At 35.2% G+C, this 23,010-nt stretch overlaps 1 protein-coding gene across 3 annotated transcripts in view; it reads left to right on the top strand.

Annotated features, from left to right (window-relative positions):
• The window catches only part of LOC122033325, a 34,216-nt gene extending 12,160 nt beyond the window's left edge, over positions 1 to 22,056 (top strand). For 2 of the 3 annotated variants that reach the window (XM_042592332.1, XM_042592330.1), the window contains 2 exons: positions 20,585 to 21,598; positions 21,736 to 22,056. In XM_042592332.1, the coding sequence (XP_042448266.1) occupies positions 20,595 to 21,598; positions 21,736 to 21,739 (1,008 nt within the window). In that variant the 5' untranslated portion in view covers positions 20,585 to 20,594 and the 3' untranslated portion in view covers positions 21,740 to 22,056. Of the gene's footprint in view, positions 1 to 16,135; positions 16,397 to 20,584; positions 21,599 to 21,735 lie in introns of all 3 variants that reach the window. The other variant, XM_042592333.1, reaches the window with a different exon arrangement.
• The last annotated feature ends 954 nt before the right edge of the window (positions 22,057 to 23,010 follow it).

Here is a 23,010-nt window from a genome sequence, read left to right as displayed (position 1 = left end):
ATTTACTTGTTTTAACTTCAATCTGCCAAGCCTGTAGTCACCCTTGAGTTGCCTAAGTTTTTCATGTGTTAAGTATATGATACTCAACCTATTTTAACTTCTTTGATCACTTAGTGTAGGTCGACTTCAACCCACTTAGACTTCATTCATTACACCTAAAATCTCAATGTCAAATAACCTCCACTTGCAATCTTGACAATTGACCATCTTCATAATTCATATATCTTGATTACATTTGACTTAACTAAATGCAACGTAAAAAGACATTTGGAATCAAACTTATTTTCTTATCATCTCTCTTGATTTCTGTGTTCCTTAATAAACAAATTGGATATAATCCTAAATTTCCTTTGAAGTGTATCAAATTCGAGTTTGGGAAGACATTTAGTAAAGAGATGACGCGGGACAGGATAACGATTATCATGCAGGCTAACGAGAAAGGAGATTAGAGGAGAACACAAGAAGAGAAAACACCGAAAACAAAGAGAAAATCATCGTTCTCTAGGTTTTTTTTTAAAAAAGGAGTTTTATTATGAGGATCATTCCTTAAACAAATATACAAGTTTTTATATAAACTCTAGATCCTAAGATTAGAGAAAAGAAATAAATTCCAAAATATAGACCACAATTCCTATCTTGTAAAGAAAGGAAAGAAATTCTAAAAGAAATAAAAAATTTTCGTAACAGATTTACAATCTTAAAATTTCTAAATGGACTAAAAATCCAAAAAATATAAAAGATATAAATTACTAAAAATACCTTAAATACTAAAAAGGTGAAATTACCAAAAATAATAATAAAAATCTACGGATCTTTCTGCATCAATCACCCCAAGTTGAAAGAACTCGCCCTCGAGTTTAGAGTAGTGTCAGTGGTAGCCTAAGAGGAAGATCTGACACCAAACTTATAAGATCTATTAGCAGCTATTGGACTTTAGGAGTTCTCATCGATCTAAATGATGAACATAGTTGTACTAGAACTTGGACTCCCCTTCTAGTATGTTGATATCGTACATTAAAATTTTAAAATTTGTTGTATCCATTTGTTCAGTGTCTGATCTTGAGATTTGCTTGACTTTGTTTTTTTTGTTCTATAGCATTACTTTCTTTCTGAAATTGTTCTCTACAAGCCAACTCACAATGATTGTTTTCAATCACCAAGCATGTATTCATCTTTTCTGACAAATTTAAGTGTTAAAAATCTTTGAAATCACTTGTGCAAATTGTATGCAATATCTTGCTTTAAAAGTAAAACGACAATGATGGGGAAGCTCTTTTGGAATAAATTCAGCAGTCTCTAAAAAGTACCTCGTCAACTTCATCATCATTGTAAATCAGTTTGCAAATCTTTTTGGTCTTGCCTTCTAGGTCTTTCTAAGATGGTCTACAATCAGTTGCTTATATAATTTGATAAAAGGTTCAAAATTATCCTGACTGAATAAAGGATTATCATTAAGTACTTTGTCCGCTCCATAATTGTCATATACTAGTTTGCTAATCACCTTGGTCTCGTTTCTAATTTGAGATCGAGATCGAGATCGAGATTCTTCAATTTCTTTTGGGTCAAATTCCTCCTCTAAATCATCCTTGAATCCATCTAGGTCATCTTAGGCGTTGAAGCTATTGTTCTATACGACAAAACCTAATCGTCCTTGGAATGAAGTATAAGTGTACCCAAAAGGAAGAAAGTGATCTTTCATTTTTTTCTTCATCTTCTCCTAATCCTTAATCTTGATTTTGCCTTGTCTATCTCGTGAGCGCAGAAAGTGCTCCTACCACAACGATGCTCGGTCCTTAAGTCTGATGACAATCAGTTTCACCTTCAAACGATCTGGAACTTGCTTATTGTCGAAGATCTGCTTCACTTTATTGATCCAATCAACAAAATTCTCCATATATAACATACCAAAAAATTTGAGTAGATCAACTCGACATCCGAGGTCTCTATGTTGATCCTCGCGACCATGCCCCTCACAATCTTTAAGATTTTGTGTTGCTAGACGTTGAGTTAAATCTATAATCTATCTTTGTAAATTCTCAATCTCATCCTGGGCGCCACAATTATAGTGCGAGGCTTCCTTAGAAGGAACTTGCGTAGCACGACCTCGATCATGACCATGACAATTTTCAATTGGATTCAACGCTCAACTTTCTCAATTAGAATATGTCTGGTGGTCTGCTACCAACTGACGCTGGGCTATCTATGGGCTAACGATAAAGGAGATTAGAGGAGAAGACAAAAAGAGAAAATATTGAAAATAAAGAGAAAACCATCGTTTTTTAGGCTTTTAAAAAAAAAAGCAGGATCATTTTTCAAATTGATATACGAATGTTTATATGGACTCTAGACCCCTGACCTAAAGAAAGGAAATAAATTTCAAAATATAGATCATAATTCCTATTTTGTGAAGAAAGAAAAATTCTAAAAGAAAGACAAAATTTTCCTAAGAGACTTCCCTAAACAGACTAAAAATAAAAAAAATATAAAGATAAAAATTACCAAAAATACTTTAAATATAAGATGAAAATTATCAAAAATAATAATAAATATCTACAGTTCCTCTTATATCAAGAGGTCAATAAGGTTTAAATACTATATCTCTCTTTGTCGCATGATCTTTAATGAACAGAGTTTTATCTTTTTATGTTTTATCCTACAAGGGGTCCACCAAATTCTTGGTTAAATTTATACTGTTCATGTTATCACACAAGAGTTGAACATTTTGTAATTGAGTTCATATTTGTGTAAATTATCTAAAGCAATCGTGACACACAACTACTCATGACCATATACCTGACCTTGGTAGAGGATAATGCAACTTAATGTTGCTTCGGGCTACTCTAACTTACAAGAGAAAACCTAAGAAATTGACATTTCTACTTGTACTCTTTATCCAATTTGCAACCCCCATAATAGTAATTGGAGTAAGCAACAAATTAATGCATTAATTCTTACACACCAAATACATATATTAAGAGTAGCTCAGAGATACCTTGCAATAATTAACTAAATGTGATCCGTTAGTACAAGATTGGTATCTTGCACATAAACCAACCACAAACAAAATATCCAAGCAAGCTACCAATTATACTTCTAAAGTATTTTAAATCCACTTGTTTACCCATTGTCTCACTATCCATCCTAATATTGGTGACCATTGGAGTTGACAACTCCTTGCACTTTTTATACCAAACTTGTTAATGCTTTTTTTTAATGTGTTTGATTTGATGATTATGAATTACTTCCCTAGTTTGTTTGATTTAAAGTCCTAAAAGGAAATTTAATTTGCCCATGAGGCTCATCTCAAACTTATTCTGCATAAGTGTAATAAATTCACTTGATCCTTTTGGTAGATGCCAAAATGATATCATCTACATAAATTTGGATAATAAAAATATCATTTTCATCACTATGAAAAAGTGGGATTTGTTTATCCTCTCTTAGAGATTAAAAGGTGGACAATTTATCATACCAAGTTGTAGGTGCTTATTTCAAACCATATAAAATTTTAAATATATGATTTGGATAATCTAAATGTTCAAGCTCAGATGATTATTTTATATAAGCTTCTTCCTTAACAAAACTGCCTAGAAATGGCAACTTAACATCAATTGGATAAAGTTTAATTCCCTTGTAAGTGAGTGATAAATACTAAAAGCATTCAGATTGATTCGAGATGAGCTACATGTGCATAGATCTCATCATAGTTAATCTCTTAACTTAGTTGAAACTACGAGCTACTAATTTAGTCTTGTTTCTAACCAACATTCTTTTTTCATCTAACTTGTTCGTAAAGACCCAACGTGCATTAATAATAGTACTACCTTTGGGGTCTTGAAACTAAAACTCAAAGTGGATTCTCTAGGAAATTGAGTCAATTCTTCTTATATAGCTAACACCTAATCTAGGTTAAGCAATGCTTCATGTATGATTTTGGGCTCAATTTATGTATTAAGGAAAAAATGATTCCCTACGTTTTTAAAGAATGATCAAGTCCCTGCTCATTGGGAAATATCCCACTACTTATTATTTCGTTGGATGACGATTAATGTGCTTCTCCTACACACTCAAAATTCTTTTCATCTTCCTTTTTCATTTGAATCATCTTTTACTCCCCTTGAACAATGCCCTCTTCAAGATTGGTTTTTCAATACTATTGGCATTTTTCTTGTTTATTTCTTTATTGATATCCTTAGCACCTCAAAATAATTAGATAATAAGTATTTATTTAATATTGATCTAGTCACCTCTTAAAGTGCATGATTCCTCATTTCCACAATATTATTTTGTTGCAGTGTTTTAGGACCAGAGAACTCATGTGCAGATCAATTGTTCTTATAAAAGTTTTAAATTTAAAGTTTTGAAACTCACTTGTATGATCGCTATGGATTCAGTAGATTTTGACCCTTCTCATTTTCAACTCTTGCAAAAATTAATAAAAATTTCTAAAGACTCATTCTTATGTTTAAGAAAACAAACCCAAATAAATTTACTTTAATAATCTCTAAAAACAGGGCAATATCTACTACTACTAATAGAGAAAATGAAAGACTATCAAATAACTCAATATTCAATAACTTAGACTTGAGTTGTACGCACAATGGATTTACCTTTATGTGATGATTTGACTTGTTTGCTTTTGACAAGCATCACATAACTTTTTCGTGTTGTAACTTTTTTTTGACAAGCCGTTTACCAAATCCCTCATGGAAATCTTGACAATTAATCTCATGTTGGTGTTCCCTAATCTACTATGCCATAACCAAGATTAGAAATAAAAAGAAGACTAATCATGTAAATATTATCCTTCTTATGACTTACTAAGATAGCAGTATTGAGGTTTAGTATGCTTTACCAAGCACTTAGTTGAGTGAAACTCAACCTTGTACTTGGTATCGCACATAAATTAAATTATGCCTTTAACTAATGGTTTATGAATAATAAAATTTAATGAAAATTTTAGGTTATTTGAATTGATTATCTTAAGTTCATCATTCTTCCCCAATAAAAGTGTTCCCTTATCTTTGTATTTAAAAGAGGTGAACTTACTAACAACCTTAGGAATGTGTTTTGAGCCCTTTATCCATTAACTATTTATCTGCATGCTCATCCGTTACTTTGCCTATTGACTATAAAAAATTAAATCTTTTGATACCTAAAAGACATTGGATCTTGTCGAATTAATAAGTAAATATTACTTGGGAACCAAGCCTTAACTACTCTAGACCTAGATATGCCCTCATGCTCAGTGTACCCTCGTTGATGGATGGAAGGAAAGAAATCAATAGGAAAATAGATTCTTAGTGGAAAAGAAAAAATCATTGAGAAGGAAACAAAGGAAAGAGAGAGAATGGAAAAGAAATAAAAAAGAGGGAAAAATTGGGGAGAGGAAGGCCTACTACAATGGTTGATTATTGCTCACAACATGTTCGCTGCAAGGCCTTAAAGACCTTGCTAGGCCTTTGTGACCTCAGGAGGCATGCTTGACCGTTGTGAGGCCACCATGACCACCCAAGGTTGCGAACTCGCTATTGCGGTGTTGCTGCGAGGTTGAGCCTGTTGATGTGTGCCCGCAAGTATATGAGTGTCATCAAATAATAAAATATCGATCCTACGAAGACTGTTGATTAAGCACTAGTTAACTTCGCACGACGAATTATCTAGACAATCGGAATGTGGTTCACAAATGCTAGGAAGAGAGAGCTTGAGAGGAGAGAAAAAAAGAGAATAGAGAGAGGAGCGCAAGTGAATAAAGGATGATAGATTTTAGGATTTCGGTTTCGTTATGATACTAGTTAATGTCCCTATGCACTATTTATCTACTTAATTCTATGCTTACACTCGTGTAGGATTTCTAACTAAAGTCCAACACAATTCCGCGAAAGTCGCACCGAAGAGTTTACCCAAGTTCTAACGCCATTACGTAAAGAAGCAACTCTAGGAAGTCCGGTTAAAGGGTCACAGGCCTCCCAGTTTTACAATCGCTAGAGTTATCCAATTTGCTTCTTAACGATAGATTAATGCAATTAAGTAGAAAATGTAACATAGAAAGTCCGGTTAAAAGGATACTATCTGCCCCTTGGTCATACAATCGCTAGATTACGCAAGCCATTTCCTTACATTAATTTGGAATTTTTTTTTAAAACTCTAATTAACCTTCCTAGTGGAGAATCGATCCCTGTTTCAAGAAAACATCATAGAAAGTAAGGGATACCTTTGTCACGAGGTCCCATGGTCTTACAATCCAAGGCCCTTCTTTTACATAGTGATTAAATCTTAATGTATTGACCTCACACATATTTTATCAAACACGTACAAGGCACAACACATAGAACATGACATAAACATTTTATTGAACAAGAAAACAAGCAAGTACATAGTTTATACATCAACATCGCATCACAAATACTCCCTACATCATAAGAATCAGAGGATCTACTCTATAGAAAAGGAAATACAATCAAGAGAAAAAAAATAAAGGAATCTACAACTCAAAATATAAAGAGGAGAGCAAAGAAGTCTTATCCATGTAACACCGGTCTTCTTGGAGCATGGGAAAAACTTGATTGTCACATGGTTGTGTCTTATAGGCACGACCCGGACCTTTTGGAGGAGACTGTTTAAGCTTCGTTTTCCATCAAATTTCTTTCGTCCGTACATCCACCTTAATAATCTTATTTCCGTGACTCTCATTTTTTGCTCTTGTGATTGAGTCATAGTCCAACATTTAACTCTATATAATATAACATATGGAATTGATGTTTTGTAAAACTTTCTGTTAAGTTTTAGAAATACTTTACGATCACAAGAATATCTGATGTTTTCTATTTTAACCATTTTACTTGAATTCTGTGTTAGATATCTTTCTGAACCTTTTTATCCTTTTGTAAAGCTCTTAACTACAAGTAACTTAGTCATTTCCTGTCGTAATAATTGTCTTACTATGTCTAATATTGTTAAATTTAAATTCTATATATTCTGTATTTATTTTACTAAGCCTAAAATCTTTCACTTCTAGTATTTTAAATTAAGTATTTACTCATTCATGTGTCTCATCTACCAAAATAATATTATTTGTAAATAATATGCACCATGGTAATATATCTTAGATGTGTGTTATAAGTTCATGATTAGTGTAAAAAGATACCTTTGCAAACGACAAGCACTATTATATTATGTCTTGGATGTGTCAATTGAGTTCATTCATGATTAGTATAAATAGATAGACTTAAGTTGAGCTTTGATGTAATTCTATCTTTATAGAAAACACTTTGGTTAATTGTTCGGAGACTTTTTTGTCATTGCATCCTCATATATACCCTTAATTATTTTAATACACTATACTAACACTTTTTTTATATAATTATTTATATAATTTTCCTCAGACTATCATAATTTTTTTCTAGGTTAAGTCTTGCTTTTTCTCTAATATTTTTAAATCAATTGTTTAAGATGTGTAATTTCTATTGTCGACTTTGTATGAACTCAAATTGATTTTCGATCACCATGGTCTTCTTAGTCTTTTTTCTATCATTCTTTTATAAAGTTTCACGGTATGACTTGTTGACTTAATGCCCTTATAATTTACATAGTTTTGTACGTATTATTTATTTTTATACTGGGACTAGAGTACTTATCTTCCACTAATCAATTTTTTTTTGTTTTCAATATCAGCCATTTAATACCCTCCTTCCTAGGTACTTCCGAAATATTATCTATTTAACTATATTTTCATTTTGCATCCCATTTAAAATTTATTCTACTTTTAAAATTTGAATTCTACTAATGCATCTTATTTGTGTAAGATTTTAGCTACTTTATAAATGTCTTTTTCTCCTTTTTTTATCCAACTATTGATATAAGTATTTGAAAGTTTCTTTTTTGGCCCCACTGATTTATTCTTGGTCTCTTTTTTTTTTTGGCTGCTGTGTAATTCATTTTTACTTCCTATTTCTTTTATATTTTCTTGTTCCACCATCAAGTGTTTTTACTCGATGATGTGTCTTTTTGACCCACTAGGTATTCTTTTGGCTATCATTTTCAAATTTAATATCATCTTATCTAATATTATAATATTATATTTGAGTTGTCATGTATTTTTCCTAATACTTGTACTCCTATCCTTTATTTAAATATACTTTGCTTTTTGTGTTATAACTTCCACAACTTGATTTTAGGAGTTATGCACATCTTCCTTTTATTGATATTATATTTGAGGTACAAACTTATATTATGTTGTTAAATTTTGCTGAGGGATGACTTAACAATTTTTACAAATCTTTTTATCATTCTTTTTGACCCTAAGAAAGTCAATTTATGCCTTATTGTTCTCGCATTTGAATCTAATCAAGTGTTTTTTTCTTTACTTGAAAAACATTTTAGATATTATAAGTTTATTTTAAAAACTATAGTTTTTCCTTCGTCATATCTGGTTCAAAAATTATAACTTTTATGCACCTTATCATATTCATTTCTAACCTTTACGTGCCTATTTATATATCTTATTAAAATTATTTCATTTGGCGAAATTTTGTATGCTACCATCTTCTCAAAATCTATATTTAATCTTACTTTAGGTGCATATATGCTAACTAGATTAATAGTTTTTTTGGCCAACAGTATTTTGAGAGCTATAATCATATTCCCATCTTAACTACTATTACTTTATCTTTTAATAAATTATCTGTAACAAGCTATTTTATTTCTTGTTTTATTTTTTCTTATGTACTATAATTTAAAACTTGAATTTTTTATCATCTTTGCCTTCTCTCCAATCTATTTTGTCATTTGTAAACACGAAATATTAATTCTTCTTATCATCATATCTACTATCTCTATTGCATTACTTATGAGTGCTCCTATGTTTTATATTCAAATTCTAAAATGATCACTATTCCTATAATGTTTATTCTGATTCAATTTATGATGTGAGAACTCTTGAATATTTAACATTGCATCAGTTCACGTTACAATCTGATCCTACAACATGTTCTTTTTTTAGGAACAATCAAATATTTGCATAATAGTCTGATGAATCTATTCATAGAATAGTCGCCGTATTTGACGTTGGTTGACAAGCTAACGTAACCTTCAACCTTTTTTATTCGGGCTTAGGACCAACATTGACTATTTTATATTGTGTTATATCTTAATTGATAAATGTATGTTTACAATATATTAGGCTTGGGCTTCTCTGAATAAAGTGATGATGTGGTTAATAGTGCATGTTTGGATTCGAAAATATTCTATAAGATTTGATACTAATTGAGTTATGTATATTTTTTGTTTATCCTCGTATCAATGTTGTGTTTAGGACTTTTCTAGTTGTTTAAGTTAGCTTGACGAGTTGAAGCTTGTATTCTGTATATGAATATTTAGTTCTAACATTTATATCTCTTAAATATCTTACTACAAGAGGTATTTCCTTCGATCAAGCCAATATAAACATGATGAAAAGAAATATTGTAGGAGCAGTGGAGATCGGCAAGAGGGGGGTGAATTGCTGAAACAAAAAAAAAATAATACCCTCCTCGGATTTCAACTCAGAAATAAATGCAGCAATAAAATAATAGCAACTAAATTAAAGAAACAGAAAAAGAAACAGGAACAGAAGAGACTCAAGGATTTAACCTGGTTACAACCAAGGAGGTTGTTAATCCAGGACAGTAGAAAAAGCGCAGTAAGAAAAATCTCCTTCTCTGAAGGCGGAGAAGCCTTTTACACTTTGGAAGCTCACTAGTTGCTTAGGAATTGCTTACAGATTGATTGCTTGAGTTGTCATTGAATTCCTAGCTCCAGGGGCCTTTATATAGCTCCTGAAAAGTCTATCCTGATGGTCCAAGGCGCCTCTAACAAGGTTCAAGGCGCCTCCAGCTTGGTCAGCGGATAAAACTTTATCCACGGCATAAACGGTCAAATTGACTTGTTGAAGGCGCCTCCAAGCTGGCAGCTCATTTTCCAGCCTGGTTTCTTCAGCTTCCGACGCTCCGTTCTTTTGGGTGATTGCGGCCAATCGGAATAGGGCTCACCCGAACCCAATTCCCGGCCTTCTCCTCGAGCAGCCTTCCGTCCCGGCTTAATGTCCCTCGAACGCCGCGCACGCTCTTCACGTCCACCGGGAGTACTCTTCCGCAGCTCTCTCGTCCTTTGGACGCATCGAGCCCGTCGGCTCCCTTCCCGTGCCGTCCTTCTCGCTAGCTGCGTCTTCCGCTCGACTTCCTGTGCTCCTAAGCTCCTGCACACTCAGATACAGGGATCAAACACAGCAGGACCTAACCAACTTGGTTGATCACATCAAAACTACCACGGGGTCCAACAAATATTACTTACAAATAAAATAATATTATAAATTAGGGCACAATTAGCAAAATAGATTGAAAGATGAGTTTATTTTATGAACTAAAATACAAAAGATTTTCTTCACCGAGGATTTGATAAAACTATATTTTTGGCTAGAGTACAATGATATTTAGGTCTTGTGGAAAAAAGCTAATCTTCAAAAATTAAATAGAAGAACAATCAAGTTTTATCCCACTAGGTTAGGTGGGGTTGACTAATCTTAAAATATTAAATAAGCTAACAAAATTGAATAAAGTTGATTCTTAACCGTAGATGCTAACTTATCAGATTTTGGAGCTAGTAAGACAAAATTCAAAAAGTTGAACAAATAAAAATAAGTAAAATAAAATAAAATAATCTAAAGCAAGACAATTAAAATATTCAAAAACCTAATAATAATAATAATAATAATAATAATAATAATAACAGCCAACTAGAATGTCACAACTTTATTATTAAATATTCTGAGTTATTTTAATTATTTATATCATGTAATATTATAAATATGCTATTGTCTAGTTATTCAAGAATAATTACCTATTACATATCATTAATTTATTACTTGGTAATTACTTATTAATACTCATTGCCTCTTACTTTATTATTAAAATAGCGCTTAACCCGTGATTTGGCAATATTACTATATTAATTATTAGCAGCTATGCTGTTTGTCACTGTATCAGTTATTTCCTAACCCGTGATATCTATATTATTTATAATTAGTTTTAGTCAATAGATAAACATATGATTAGTGTTAGTGCGTTTATAATGTTGAGATATTGAAACAACTTATTATGTTAAGTGACTAACAGCTGTCTGTACACTTGGACGAAATATTCATACCCTCCTATATAATTCTCTGCTGGGATTTTTTTTCCCTCTTTCTCCAATTCATACAACGACTCCACCAGAATAGAAGCCTCTCAATGCTTTGCATATTTGCTCAAACTGATAGATGCCTCCACTGCTCTTCTTCATACCAACCATGCATGTCTCCTTCCACAAAATCAAACATCAACCTTACATGTTGATGTTTGACATGTTCCTGAGTTGGAATCAATTACCAATGTATCAATTGATTCTTCCCAATCAACCTATGTTTCTGGGTTTCCTACCCATTTTCTTTGGTAATCCAGTTCATCATAGTTTAGCTTGTCTGGTTTATACCAGGATTGACTGAGTTTGCCAACTATGTTCTCAACCAGATGGTGTGATTTTATCAAAAGTATGCAAGCCAAGTTGGATATTAAATTGGCCACGAGTTTCATGTCTTAAACCAATTATTGTAGTTATATTTGGTTTTGCTCTCTGCAATTACAATTAGAAATCTGTTTTGCAAAATCATTTTTGTGATAGATGGTATAACAAACTATTGCTTGTTTATTCTAACAAGGTGGGGTTCACAAAGTTAGGAGGGATGCAGTAGCTCACCATATTTTTAGAACAGCTGGTCTCTGTGTTAGAAAGATGGGAAAAATGAAATCTAGGTTGTTTGCATGCGGAGATGGCTTTTTTTTTTTTTAATTTTTAGTTCGTAAGATTGCGTTAGTGTCTTGCATAGGAGGACCCAATGGTGGTGAGGAATGGTGCACTGTTATTTGGAGTTCACTGTTTGTTGGGAGGTGATATGCTGAGTGTGCCAGCTAGCCAGTGGTAGCATGCGGTGGCAACAACTCTGCAGATATGGGTGGAGAAGAGTGGTTCTTTGGTGCTAAGGACATATGCATAGGCACAGGTATGAGTTTTTTGGATTTATGAAGAAAGGAACACTTGACTAGCTACTGGACTCTGCAGATATTGGTGGAGGAGCAAAAATTGGTTTGTTTGGTGATGAGGAAGAATGTAGGCATAGGCACTGGTATGATTTCTTTGGATTTATGAAGGAGCAATTGACTAGCTACTGCTGCTGGGGAATACAAGATCTGTAGTTGAATCACAGCTAGGAGGGCACTCCATGGCGGATCTCTGCTTCTGCTGATGCAGAGGACAAAGAAACCTGACAGATCTGTGTTCATGATAAACATTTTTTGAGGCTACTGCCAAATGACCTTGGCTACTTGTTCATTCCCATACCAAGAAATTCTTTTGTTCACCTTTTAGGTCTTACTACTAGGAAATAAAGAAGAGTGATAGTCTTGCATTCCAATACCTGTATATTCTAAAAAGGCCGTTACTGACTCCATTTTGTTTGGCTCCAGTTGGAGCTAAATTGATAGAATGCTTCTGAATATGAAATGTTTTTCCCCAAATAACTGTGTTCTCTGGGAATGCTAATCATAATTGTTTAAAATTTTCATTTTGCCTTTCATATTTGGCTTTAATAATGACCGAGTCTTGCCATTATGGTATCAGAGCTACAAGCAGGCTGTACATGAACTCCCAAGTATCACGAAGGAAGGCTGTTCTCCTTTCGCAGAAACATACAACTCAAAGTTCTTGGTGCCTTTTAATAGACTCTGATTGTTGTCATCATCAAAACAACGAAGAAGATTCGAGATTGAGGGGTCATTGGGATGAGATTGTGTCTGTCTTTATATGACTACTCACTTGATCATTAATCCTTGTCTTCTGGATTGATCAACACTGATGCACAGGCCCACCTACGTGAATTAGGATATTTTTCCACCAGGTTTTCAAACAAATTGGCTTTTTATAGTCACTCTTCTTAGATGGGTATGATTCAACAATAGAAATGAAGCCTTTTGGGTTTCATCAGTTGTTTCAAATTAGGGGATTGGGATTTTAAGAGGGATGACAAGAGGGGTTGGGGATGGAGAAGTAGAGGTGGAGTATTGCTCATTTGTGGGGTGTCAGAGGTGGTGTGATGCAAAAAATAGTGGTTGGTCCAGTTGTAAGTAGAGGAAGTTGTGATGAAACAATGTATCAAATATTGAATGTGGGTATTCAATAGGGCTTGGAGAAGAAGTAGAATGTGATGTGTTGCTCATTCATAGGATGTCATGGTTGGTGGGATGCAAACGATAGTGGCTGGTCGAGCTATGAGAAGTGGAAGCATATATGAAACAATGTACCGAAGGGCATTTTATAGTGGAGACTCATAAATGAGAAAAACTCAGGGCCATATAATTTCTTTCATAAAAAACTATAATTAATGAAACCAAAGGAATTTTTTTGTATTCACCTACAATAGCCTTAAGTCTCCTAAAAACATAGAATCAGTTTGTTAAATCTAATCAAATAATAATAATAAGGTTTTACAAGTTCTTTGGAAAAGTTCTAAAAATTCAATAGTTGTAAATCTAAGGGTAAACATTCGGTTAATTTGGTCCATAAATTAACTGAAAATTGATTTAATATTGATTAACCGAATCGAATCAAAGTTTTATTAAAACCGAATTAATCGAATCAAATTAAAAATCGATTATTTCGGTTAACACTGAATTAACCGAATTTGTTTAAAAAGCAATAAAAAGAATTTATACAAAATTAATACCAAATTAACTGAATTAACCGAATGCTCACCCCTAGTTGTAATCAACTTATTATTTCACTAGTGTCACGGTCTGTGATTTTGTGATTTCCAAGAGGTTCTAGAGTAGTCTAAGTTGCATTTCCATCATTTTAGAATTTTCTAGACCAAGATTCCTTTTTAATTTTGTAGAAATGTAGTAGGAGAGTTTTTAGTATTCTCCTTTAGAAATATCTTCTACAATGTTATGGAGACTTACTCTCCACTATCGGATTCCTTGGATCTTAATTGTTCACTCCTAGATTGAACGATATAAATAGGCTAGCCCTCTTCATTTGTTGCTCATCAAGTATTGTCAAACATAGCATTAAGCAATAGCTTTCCCTCGAGCTTTTCTAAGTTCTTTACTCTTAAGATTTTCTAGTTTCTTTGCTTGTTTGAGTTAGGGCTTCCTTAGCATCATACAAGGAAGAGCATCCAAGTGCCACACGGTGCTAGTATCTAAAGAATTTAGCACATGGTAGGGGGTATCAGAGCTAGGTTATTATCATGTCAAGCGTTATCGAGCAATTGAAGAGTCGCGAGGAAGATAACTATGAGCAATCAAGGAGCCACATGGATAAGTCATGAGACATCATTATGAGTGCTTTGATGCCTGCTAGAGTTGGCCTTTGGAAACTTCAAAGAGAAGCAACTTGATCCTGAGGCAAGCTCAAAGGTAACCTTGCAGCATGTTGGACTAACATGGGATGAGGAGGGAGCATTGCCCAAACACGGTTTAGGGTGGACGTGCCAAAGCCAATGGTTTATGCCGATAACTTCCTTTAGGGCATAGAGCAATACTTTGAGCGCATGGTTGACAACCTCACTAAGGTATGCACTACAACACTATATCTAAGTGGCATTGCAATGGTAGGGTGAAGACGAAGGTGCGATGATGAAAGGCGTGGGGGCGCCAATATCAATATTTGGAGGGACTTCGTGGTCAAGTTTAAGCAATAGTTCTATCCAGAGTATGCCGAGGACGAGGCATGGGCAAAGTTACACCGCCTCACTCACAAGGGGGAAGTATATGAGTACTGTTGGGAGTTCCAAGAGCTGCTGTTTGAAGTGCTTGAAATGAGTGGCATGAATGTCTTATTCACCTTCATAGATGGCATGAAGGGATGAGCTAGAATGGAGTTGCGAAGGGGAGTGCAAACTCTTTCTCAAGCCATTGTTGCCATTGACTCATTGAGTTCAAGAAAGTTGACTCAAAATTCAACAACTTGTCTAAAAGTAAGGGAGGCAAAGGAAAGGAACAAACATCTAAGGAGGATACTTTCAAAAAGTCACACTTCAAGGGCAAGCCATTTGAAAAGAAGCGTGATAAATAAAACATTAAATGCTTCCTTCACGAAGGACCACATTGGGCAAGGGAGTCTCCAAAATGATTTAACTTTCAATCATCATTCGAGAAGACGAGGAGCATGGGAATGAGACATCACAATTGAGGGCTCTCTGCCAATCGAGTGCCATAAAACACAGTTTTTGGCAACCCAAAGGAAACATGTTCATGGAAGCTTAAGTAGTGGGACATAGTCTCAATGCCTTATCTAACATTGAAGTGTCTAGAATTAGGGGTGTGCAAAATTTCAATTTAACTGAAATAATTACTCAGAAATTCAGTTCGGTTTATTTAAAAATTTATTTTTTAAATAAAATTATCGATGATTTTGGTTTAAATCAGTTCAATTTCGGTTTTGAATTTTGAAAATCAATTTAATCGATTTTTTATTAAATTAAAATATATATATATTTTTAAATTTTTATTAAATTGATTAAGTTTTTATTAAAAAAATCTTAATATTATTTTTTTACATACAGTTAATTACGTTACCAACCAAATTAATTGATTTTTTATTGATACAGTTTGTTCTATTTTAACAGTAAGAATCGATTGGTTTAGTTGGTCGAAAAAAAATCTATTAGTTTGGTTTTAACATTTGTTTTAATCGAATGCTCACCCCTATCTGAGATATTCCTACGAATAATGCAACAAATAAGTTGGGCCTTAAACTACATAGAGGGGATTCTTGAAGACGTTTAATTTAAAAGAAGTCCCAATCATTGGTACCGTCTACAACACCAAGCTAGAAATTGCAACATGACAAGGTTAGGAGACCATCTCAATTATTCCCATGGACAATTATGAAACGGTTGTTAGAATTTCCTTCTTGGACCCAATATTTGCCATGATTGTGCCATTATCAAACTCCTTATGCATCCTCAACCTAGAACATCAAATTTGTGCCAATCAAGCAGGAGGTTGGCCCTACTACGAATTTATTATCTTCCTTGCAATTCATTCCGTTGATTTCATTCCAGGAGCTAAGCCACCCGCCCGAGCTCTGTATTAAATGTCACCCCGAGAACTTAAGAAGTGTGAAGTCAATTGAAAGAGTTGCTAGATGTGAATTTTATCCGATCATCCAAGGCACCCTATAGAGCACCGGTGTTATTCCAAAGGAAGTTTGATGTATCACTTCGGGTGTGCATAAACTATTCGGCTCTCAACAAAGTAATAGTCAGGAACAAGTACCCTATCCCACTCATTGGAGACTTGTTTGATCAGCTCGGCATCACAAGGTACTTCTCTAAACTAGACTTGAGGTGTCTTGCTATGGTTCTTTGAAATTCTTAGTGATGTCCTTCGACCTCCAATGTCACCATAACTTTCTGCACACTTATGGACAAGGTACTCCAACCTTTATTGGACAAGTTTGTAGTTGTATACCTGATGATATTGTTATACATAGTCATACGCTCAAAGAACATGTCTATCAGCTCACTCTCCTTGAGGTGCTTCGAGCCAATGAACTATATATGAAGAAGGAAAAGTGTGCATTCGTACATCTAGAGGTATCCTTTTTGGGGCATTTTATTAGGCAAGGTTGCATCCGCATGGATGAAAGCAAGAGAGCCATCCAACAATTGGAGGTACCCACAAAAATCACCGAGTTATAGTCTTTCATAGGGCTAACTAACTTCTATATGCACTTCGTCAAAGAATATTCTTATATTGCTATTCCTTTGACTGATTAATTGAAGAAGGGTTGAGATTAGGACTGGGATGATCGATGCAATCAAACCTTTGAAAACTTGAAAGGAACCTAGCGTTGCACTACTAGATTATGCCAAACCATTTGAAGTGCACACTGTTGCCTCGGACTATGCCATTGGTGGAATACTCATTCAAGAGGTACATCTTATAGCTTTTGAGAATCAAAAGCTAAATGACACTGAGAGATGACACTATCCAAGAGAAGGCAATGATAATCGTAATTCATTATTTTGTTTGCGGCTTTGGAGGCATTATTACTTGGGCCAAAATTCGTGATCTGACAATGTAGTCATGAGCTATTTTTAAATTTAGAAGAAGTTATCACCCAAACAAGCAAGGTAGCAGGATGCCCTTACCAAATTTGATTATGAGCTCCAATACAAGCTAGGACAAGTTAACTTAATGGCAGACGCACTAAGTAGGAAGGTTGAACTTGCTGCCACCTCACATACTCAAGGAACTCTAGTGGATCACATCAAGGAGGGAATGATTCATGACCCTCAAGCTAAAACCATCCTAGCCTACATCAATGATGGAAGGATGAGGAGATTTTGAACGGAAGATGGACTGCTATATGCCAAAGGCAGTTGCATATATGTGCCCTATGGGCAGGGCATCCAAGGGTGTGGTACACATTCGTCCTCGTGGAAAAACACTACTGTAGGCCACATCTATGGGTGGATGTGGAGTTTTCTGTGTCTGTACCAACAAGACAAAGGTGAAGTGCATGCACCAAAGGGACTTCTCCAACCATTGCTCATTCTTGATTACCGTGGGTGTACTGATGGACTTCATCATTGGGCTTCCTCTATTAGATGGGTACGGGAGTATTTTTCAAAATATGCAACCTTCATTTTGGCGCTAAAAAATTGCATTGCCAAGCAAGCTGCTGGGTTATTCCTCAAACAGTCAAATATTGGGGTGTGCCAAGCAACATCTAAGTGATTGTGACCCTCGTTTTATAGGCAAACTTTGGACAGAACTATTCAAGCTCCTTGGGTCATAATTGAGTTTTTCTACAAGCATGCACCTCCGGACAAATGGACAAACTGAACGAGTAAATGCCTTGCTTGAGGCATACCTTCGGCACTTCGTAAGCGCCAACGAATTAATTTGGGTGAAACTTCCTGACGTTGCCCAATTCTCCTTCAACTTGCAAGTAAATGAGTCAACAAGCAAATGCTTATTCGAGCTTCTCTTAGGCCACCAACCCACAATACCGCAAGACATTGTCGCCGGATACATTGGAGCAAGCCGAACTGCTTTTAAATTTGCCAAGGAATAGCAAGAACATGCAGACATCGGAAAGTCATATTTGCACAGGGAAGAAATACACATGAAGAAGTGGGCAGACAAGACGCAGATTCTGGTCGAGTTCAAAGACGAAGACTTTGTGTTGGGGAACACATACAGGAACATCTCGAAAAGGGCACCTATATGGCTAAAGATGTCATACGACCGAGAGGTAGAAATTATCCTGGTCGATCAGGTTAACCAAAGAAAACATCACCCAACAAGCCAATAATATCTTGTAAAATGGAGAGGATTGCTAGATAGCAAAGCTAGTTGAGAACCGGCCAAGGGACTTTGACAATTCAAGGACCAAATTGATCTATTCCATAAGGGCAATGAGGACGTTGTGAGCATAGGTGTGGGAGGATGTCACGGTCCATGATCTCTAGGAGATTATGGAGCGATCCAAGTTGCATCTCCATTATTTTGGAATTTTCTAAAATACCTCAAGATTATTCTCTAATCTTGTAGAATACTCTAGATATAAGTGCAATAGGAGAGTTTCTAGAGTCTTCATTAGAAATACCTTCAAGAATGTTTTGGAGACTTAATCTCCACCCTAAGATTCCTTAGGTTTTAGCCATTCATTCCTAGATTGAAGAATATAAATAGGCCGGCCCGCTTCATTTATAGATCATCAAGTATTATAAAACATTAAATAATAACCTTCCCTCCCAAGCTTTTCTAAGTTCTTTGCTTGTTAGAGTTAGGCTTATTTAGCATCATAAAAGGCAGAGCATTTAAGTGTCGCACAGTGCTAGTATTTAAAAAATTCAGCACGTGTCACTAGACTAATGTTCAGTGCATTTTATTGGATGTTTTGATTTTTAACTGGTCTATAAGGATATGCATCATCGACCTTATTATTTAGACATAGTTTAGTTATGCCATAGTGTTGAATGGCAGGCACTTGGTTTGCTCCATGACATGATTATATTATTTTGGTCATGATGGCAGGGCAAACTCTCATTTGATTAATCAAGGTGACGAAGTTTATAACACCACCTTTTAGTGATAATTGGCACTTCAATCATTTGTTTTTCATTGTGTTTCACAAGGTTGGAATATGCTTATGCATGTAAGATTCTCAGGTCCATCTGGACTGGAAATAGTTTTGTGGGGACTTGGCAGATACATTGAAAATTTTCAATGGTTGTAGATGTAATCATCATTTTTTTCATTGGAATCACAAGAATAAGAGATAAATTTTCTCCACATCATTATGCTTGTAGATGTCATGTTCAATGAAGGCTGCAGTTGATTCCCTCACTACCTGTTTGCCATACTTTGTGACTTTCTGGTTCATAAATGCTTCTTGGAAGCTTGTTGGTTTTCATGTTCTACCTTGTTGCATTTGGCAACACCGGGGTAACCATTAACTAATGTTGTTTTAGACACATGATTCTTCCATCTCTAGCGAATTGCATTGGAGAGACATTACTGATGGGTAGTTCTTCATCGTCCAGATTTCCACAAAGCAAAACGAAATAATGTAATGAGGAAAGAGACTGCGAGAAAAAATAGGAGCTTAAGACTAAGATAGAGATTGAGAGAGTTGAGAAAGAACACACGGCTGTGTGAATGGAGGGATGCCTTTGCGGACTTAAACAAGTTGATAGAACTAGAAAATACAACTGTAACATTAGGGTATATAGATAATTGAAGCAGTCAACTAGTTAAAGACAATTTTTTTAAAAATTTATTTAAAAGTTGTCAATGCCACTGTAGTACTTAACTGTATTTTTTTTTGTCTCTATGTGTAATGTAGTTATATATTTGCTTTAATCATCAATTGATTCAGTAAATTTAACTTATCAAATTCATTTACCTTCAAGGATAAAAATAATGGGAAACTTGGTTCAGAAGAAAACAATGAGCAATGTGATAGCTATGGATTTTAATGAATATTATCGCATTAACAAATAATTTTTTGAAAGTTTCTCCATAAGCATACATGTTTTGTATATTGGTAGTCTAAAAATTTCTCCATAGCATTTTATGTTTTGGAGAATGGTAGTGTCACGTCCTTAGATATACTAGCACTTTGTTATCCATTCTGTGGCAAGTGCAATCTATTTTTCTTTAGCAATTTTCTATTCATTATCTTGTTATTCCTGAGTTGCTAATCATGTACAACGTTAGCTGTTAACTATAGATGCCTTCTTAATTATAGTAGGAAGCAATTTCAGTTTAAAGCAGAATTTATATTGTGGACTCGATGACTTTCTAAATCCTCGGTTATTACGTCTGTTCCTAACAGTGTTTTTAAATAAATGATCAAATTTCAAAATTTATCTGATCTTCTGTCTTATTTGAATGAGACTTTCTTAATGTTTTAGTTTGTACTAATATTTGTGTTAATTTAGAGATTTTCATGTCGTCATCTTGCATTTTTTGAGTTTGAAATTATAATTTCTCAGTCTGTCAAAAATGGTGAGACATCCTAGGGCACTTCATAGACGTTCATCTCGTAGACTCAGGTTGGCCCCATATCCAATTCCCTCATATGACTGGAAGGTTTCTGAGAAAGAAGTTGATTCAAAAAAGACCTCTGTGACCTCAGAGAAGAGGGACTGGGAAGATGTCACTTGCTCAGTGTGCATGGAGTATCCACATAATGCTGTTTTACTTCTTTGCTCTTCGCATGACAAGGGCTGCCGGCCCTACATGTGTGGGACTAGCTATCGTCACTCAAATTGCCTTGATCAATTCAAGAATGCATATACAAAAATGGCAACTAATTATGATCAAGGTGCAGAAAATGCAGCCCTCAGATCACACAACTCTCACTTGATACCATTACCATTTGAGAAGTCCAAGAAAATGGAGCTTGCATGCCCTTTGTGCCGAGGGCAGGTAAAGGGATGGACCGTGGTAAATCCGGCACGAGAGTATCTCAACAAGAAAAAGAGAAGCTGCGCGCAAGAAGATTGCTCATTTGTGGGGACTTACAAGGAGCTCAGCAGGCATGTTAGATCTGAACATCCATCTTCAAATCCACATGAGGTGGATCCTGTGCTTGAACAGAAGTGGAGGATGCTTGAGCATGAAAGGGAGCGACAAGATGTCATTAGTACAATAAGGTCATCAATGCCAAGGTCAGTGGTAGTCGGGGATTATGTGATTGAGACGGGAAACAGTGAGACAAATACGGATGATGAGGCTGGTGATAGGCATGGAGATCTTGACTTGGAGAACCGTGGCATTAGTGGTAGCATCCTGTACCTTTTTCTGAGAGAAAGTGCACGTCTCATGAGTCTTTACCAAGACAATGAGGAGATAGAGGCGATAGGGGATCCTCCAAACAGTGAGGATGCTGATGTTGTTATCCTGGATGAGGATAATTATGTGACTCCAGTTGTAACTCAAACGAACCGTACAGATGCACAAAGAGCTGAGAGGAGGCATAGGCGGAGGCGTAGGAGCCATGGAAGGTCAGTTTCTGGCTAGAATTTGAAAAGAACAATTTACACAGTTTTACAAACTCATCTATGATACCTGATTATTCATTACCCTTTTTTGTCTTTGTTTTAATTATAAAAGATTAAACATTTGTGTTTCGGGTGGACAGGTGAAGAAGAGCCCACTTTGTTGGATTATACTGCCTCAAGCAGAAACTAAACTAGAGAATTTCTTTCTCCCGTAGTTTCTCATCAGCAACTTAGTCTCTAGTTTATTGAAACTAAATCAGAGAATCTCTATTTCCCTTTCTGAGTGCCGGAAGGTCTGAGTGTTACCGGCAACCAAAATTGATGTCACCATATGCACTGCGACTCATTCATTTTGGATAACCGACTCCTGTGCATTTGATGACTTTGCCTCTCCCATATGCACTTTGATGTATCATTGTCTACATTATTAAAAATAGATTCCCCTCCCCCCTCTTTTTGTATTTGGGCCGGTGTGAAACTGCAGTAGAAGCGCTTTGATTGATGGCTTGAAGGGAAAGATCTATCTATATATATACGACTGACTATTAAGGGTGACCAGAAAGGCTATAACTTTTATAGAGTTATTGACTTTTGAAAATAATTTCTTTCATGTGTGACCATTGGTAAAAAAAAAACGTCATTTAGTTACGTAACCAACTAATGCCTTAGGTTCTTTTGAAACTCCTTTGCGAATTAATAATTAACACATTAATCCATGTACAAATGAGTAGAAGGATTGATTTTATCCATTTTAAATGTGTATAGGGTATGTGCCTATGATCTGTGTGCTCCCTGTATTTACAAATACAAATATATGAACCAAGACACATTAAATGCAGCAATCGCACGATGTATATCTACTCCCTGTATTTACAAATACAAATATATGAACCAAGACAGTAAATCCAGCAATAGCACGATATATGTTTACTACCTGTTCATGAAAATAGTCTGTCATTCTACTTATTGAACTCTTACATTTAATTTAGACTTTGATTGCGGCAATGCCTTGGATACAAAGTGACAACTACACCCAAGGATAGTAGGGGTCATAGTGGTGCACAATTAACCCGAGAGAAGTGTAGAGCTGTCAGACGGGCCAACCCGTGGCGGGGCGGGTCGGCCCGTGGCGGGTTAATCATTTGGCGGGGCGGGACGGGCCAACCCGCCAAATTGGCGGGTTGGGAAATTTCCAACCCAACCCATTCTAAGGCGGGTTGCGGGTTTGGCGGGTCAACCCGCGGGTCCATCAAAAATTTTTAAAAAAATTAAAAAATATTTCATATCTTCAATATTTTACTTCGAAAAAGTTTTCTATAATTAAATGTATACATAAACATGTATTTTAAATATAAATGAACATAAACAAGTACTTATGTTGGATGAAAAGTACTATTTTTATTTCAAAATTATAA

Source organism: Zingiber officinale, chromosome 11B (assembly GCF_018446385.1).
Source record: "Zingiber officinale cultivar Zhangliang chromosome 11B, Zo_v1.1, whole genome shotgun sequence".
Lineage (NCBI taxonomy): Eukaryota > Viridiplantae > Streptophyta > Magnoliopsida > Zingiberales > Zingiberaceae > Zingiber > Zingiber officinale.
This window is presented reverse-complemented; position numbering and strand designations above follow the sequence as displayed.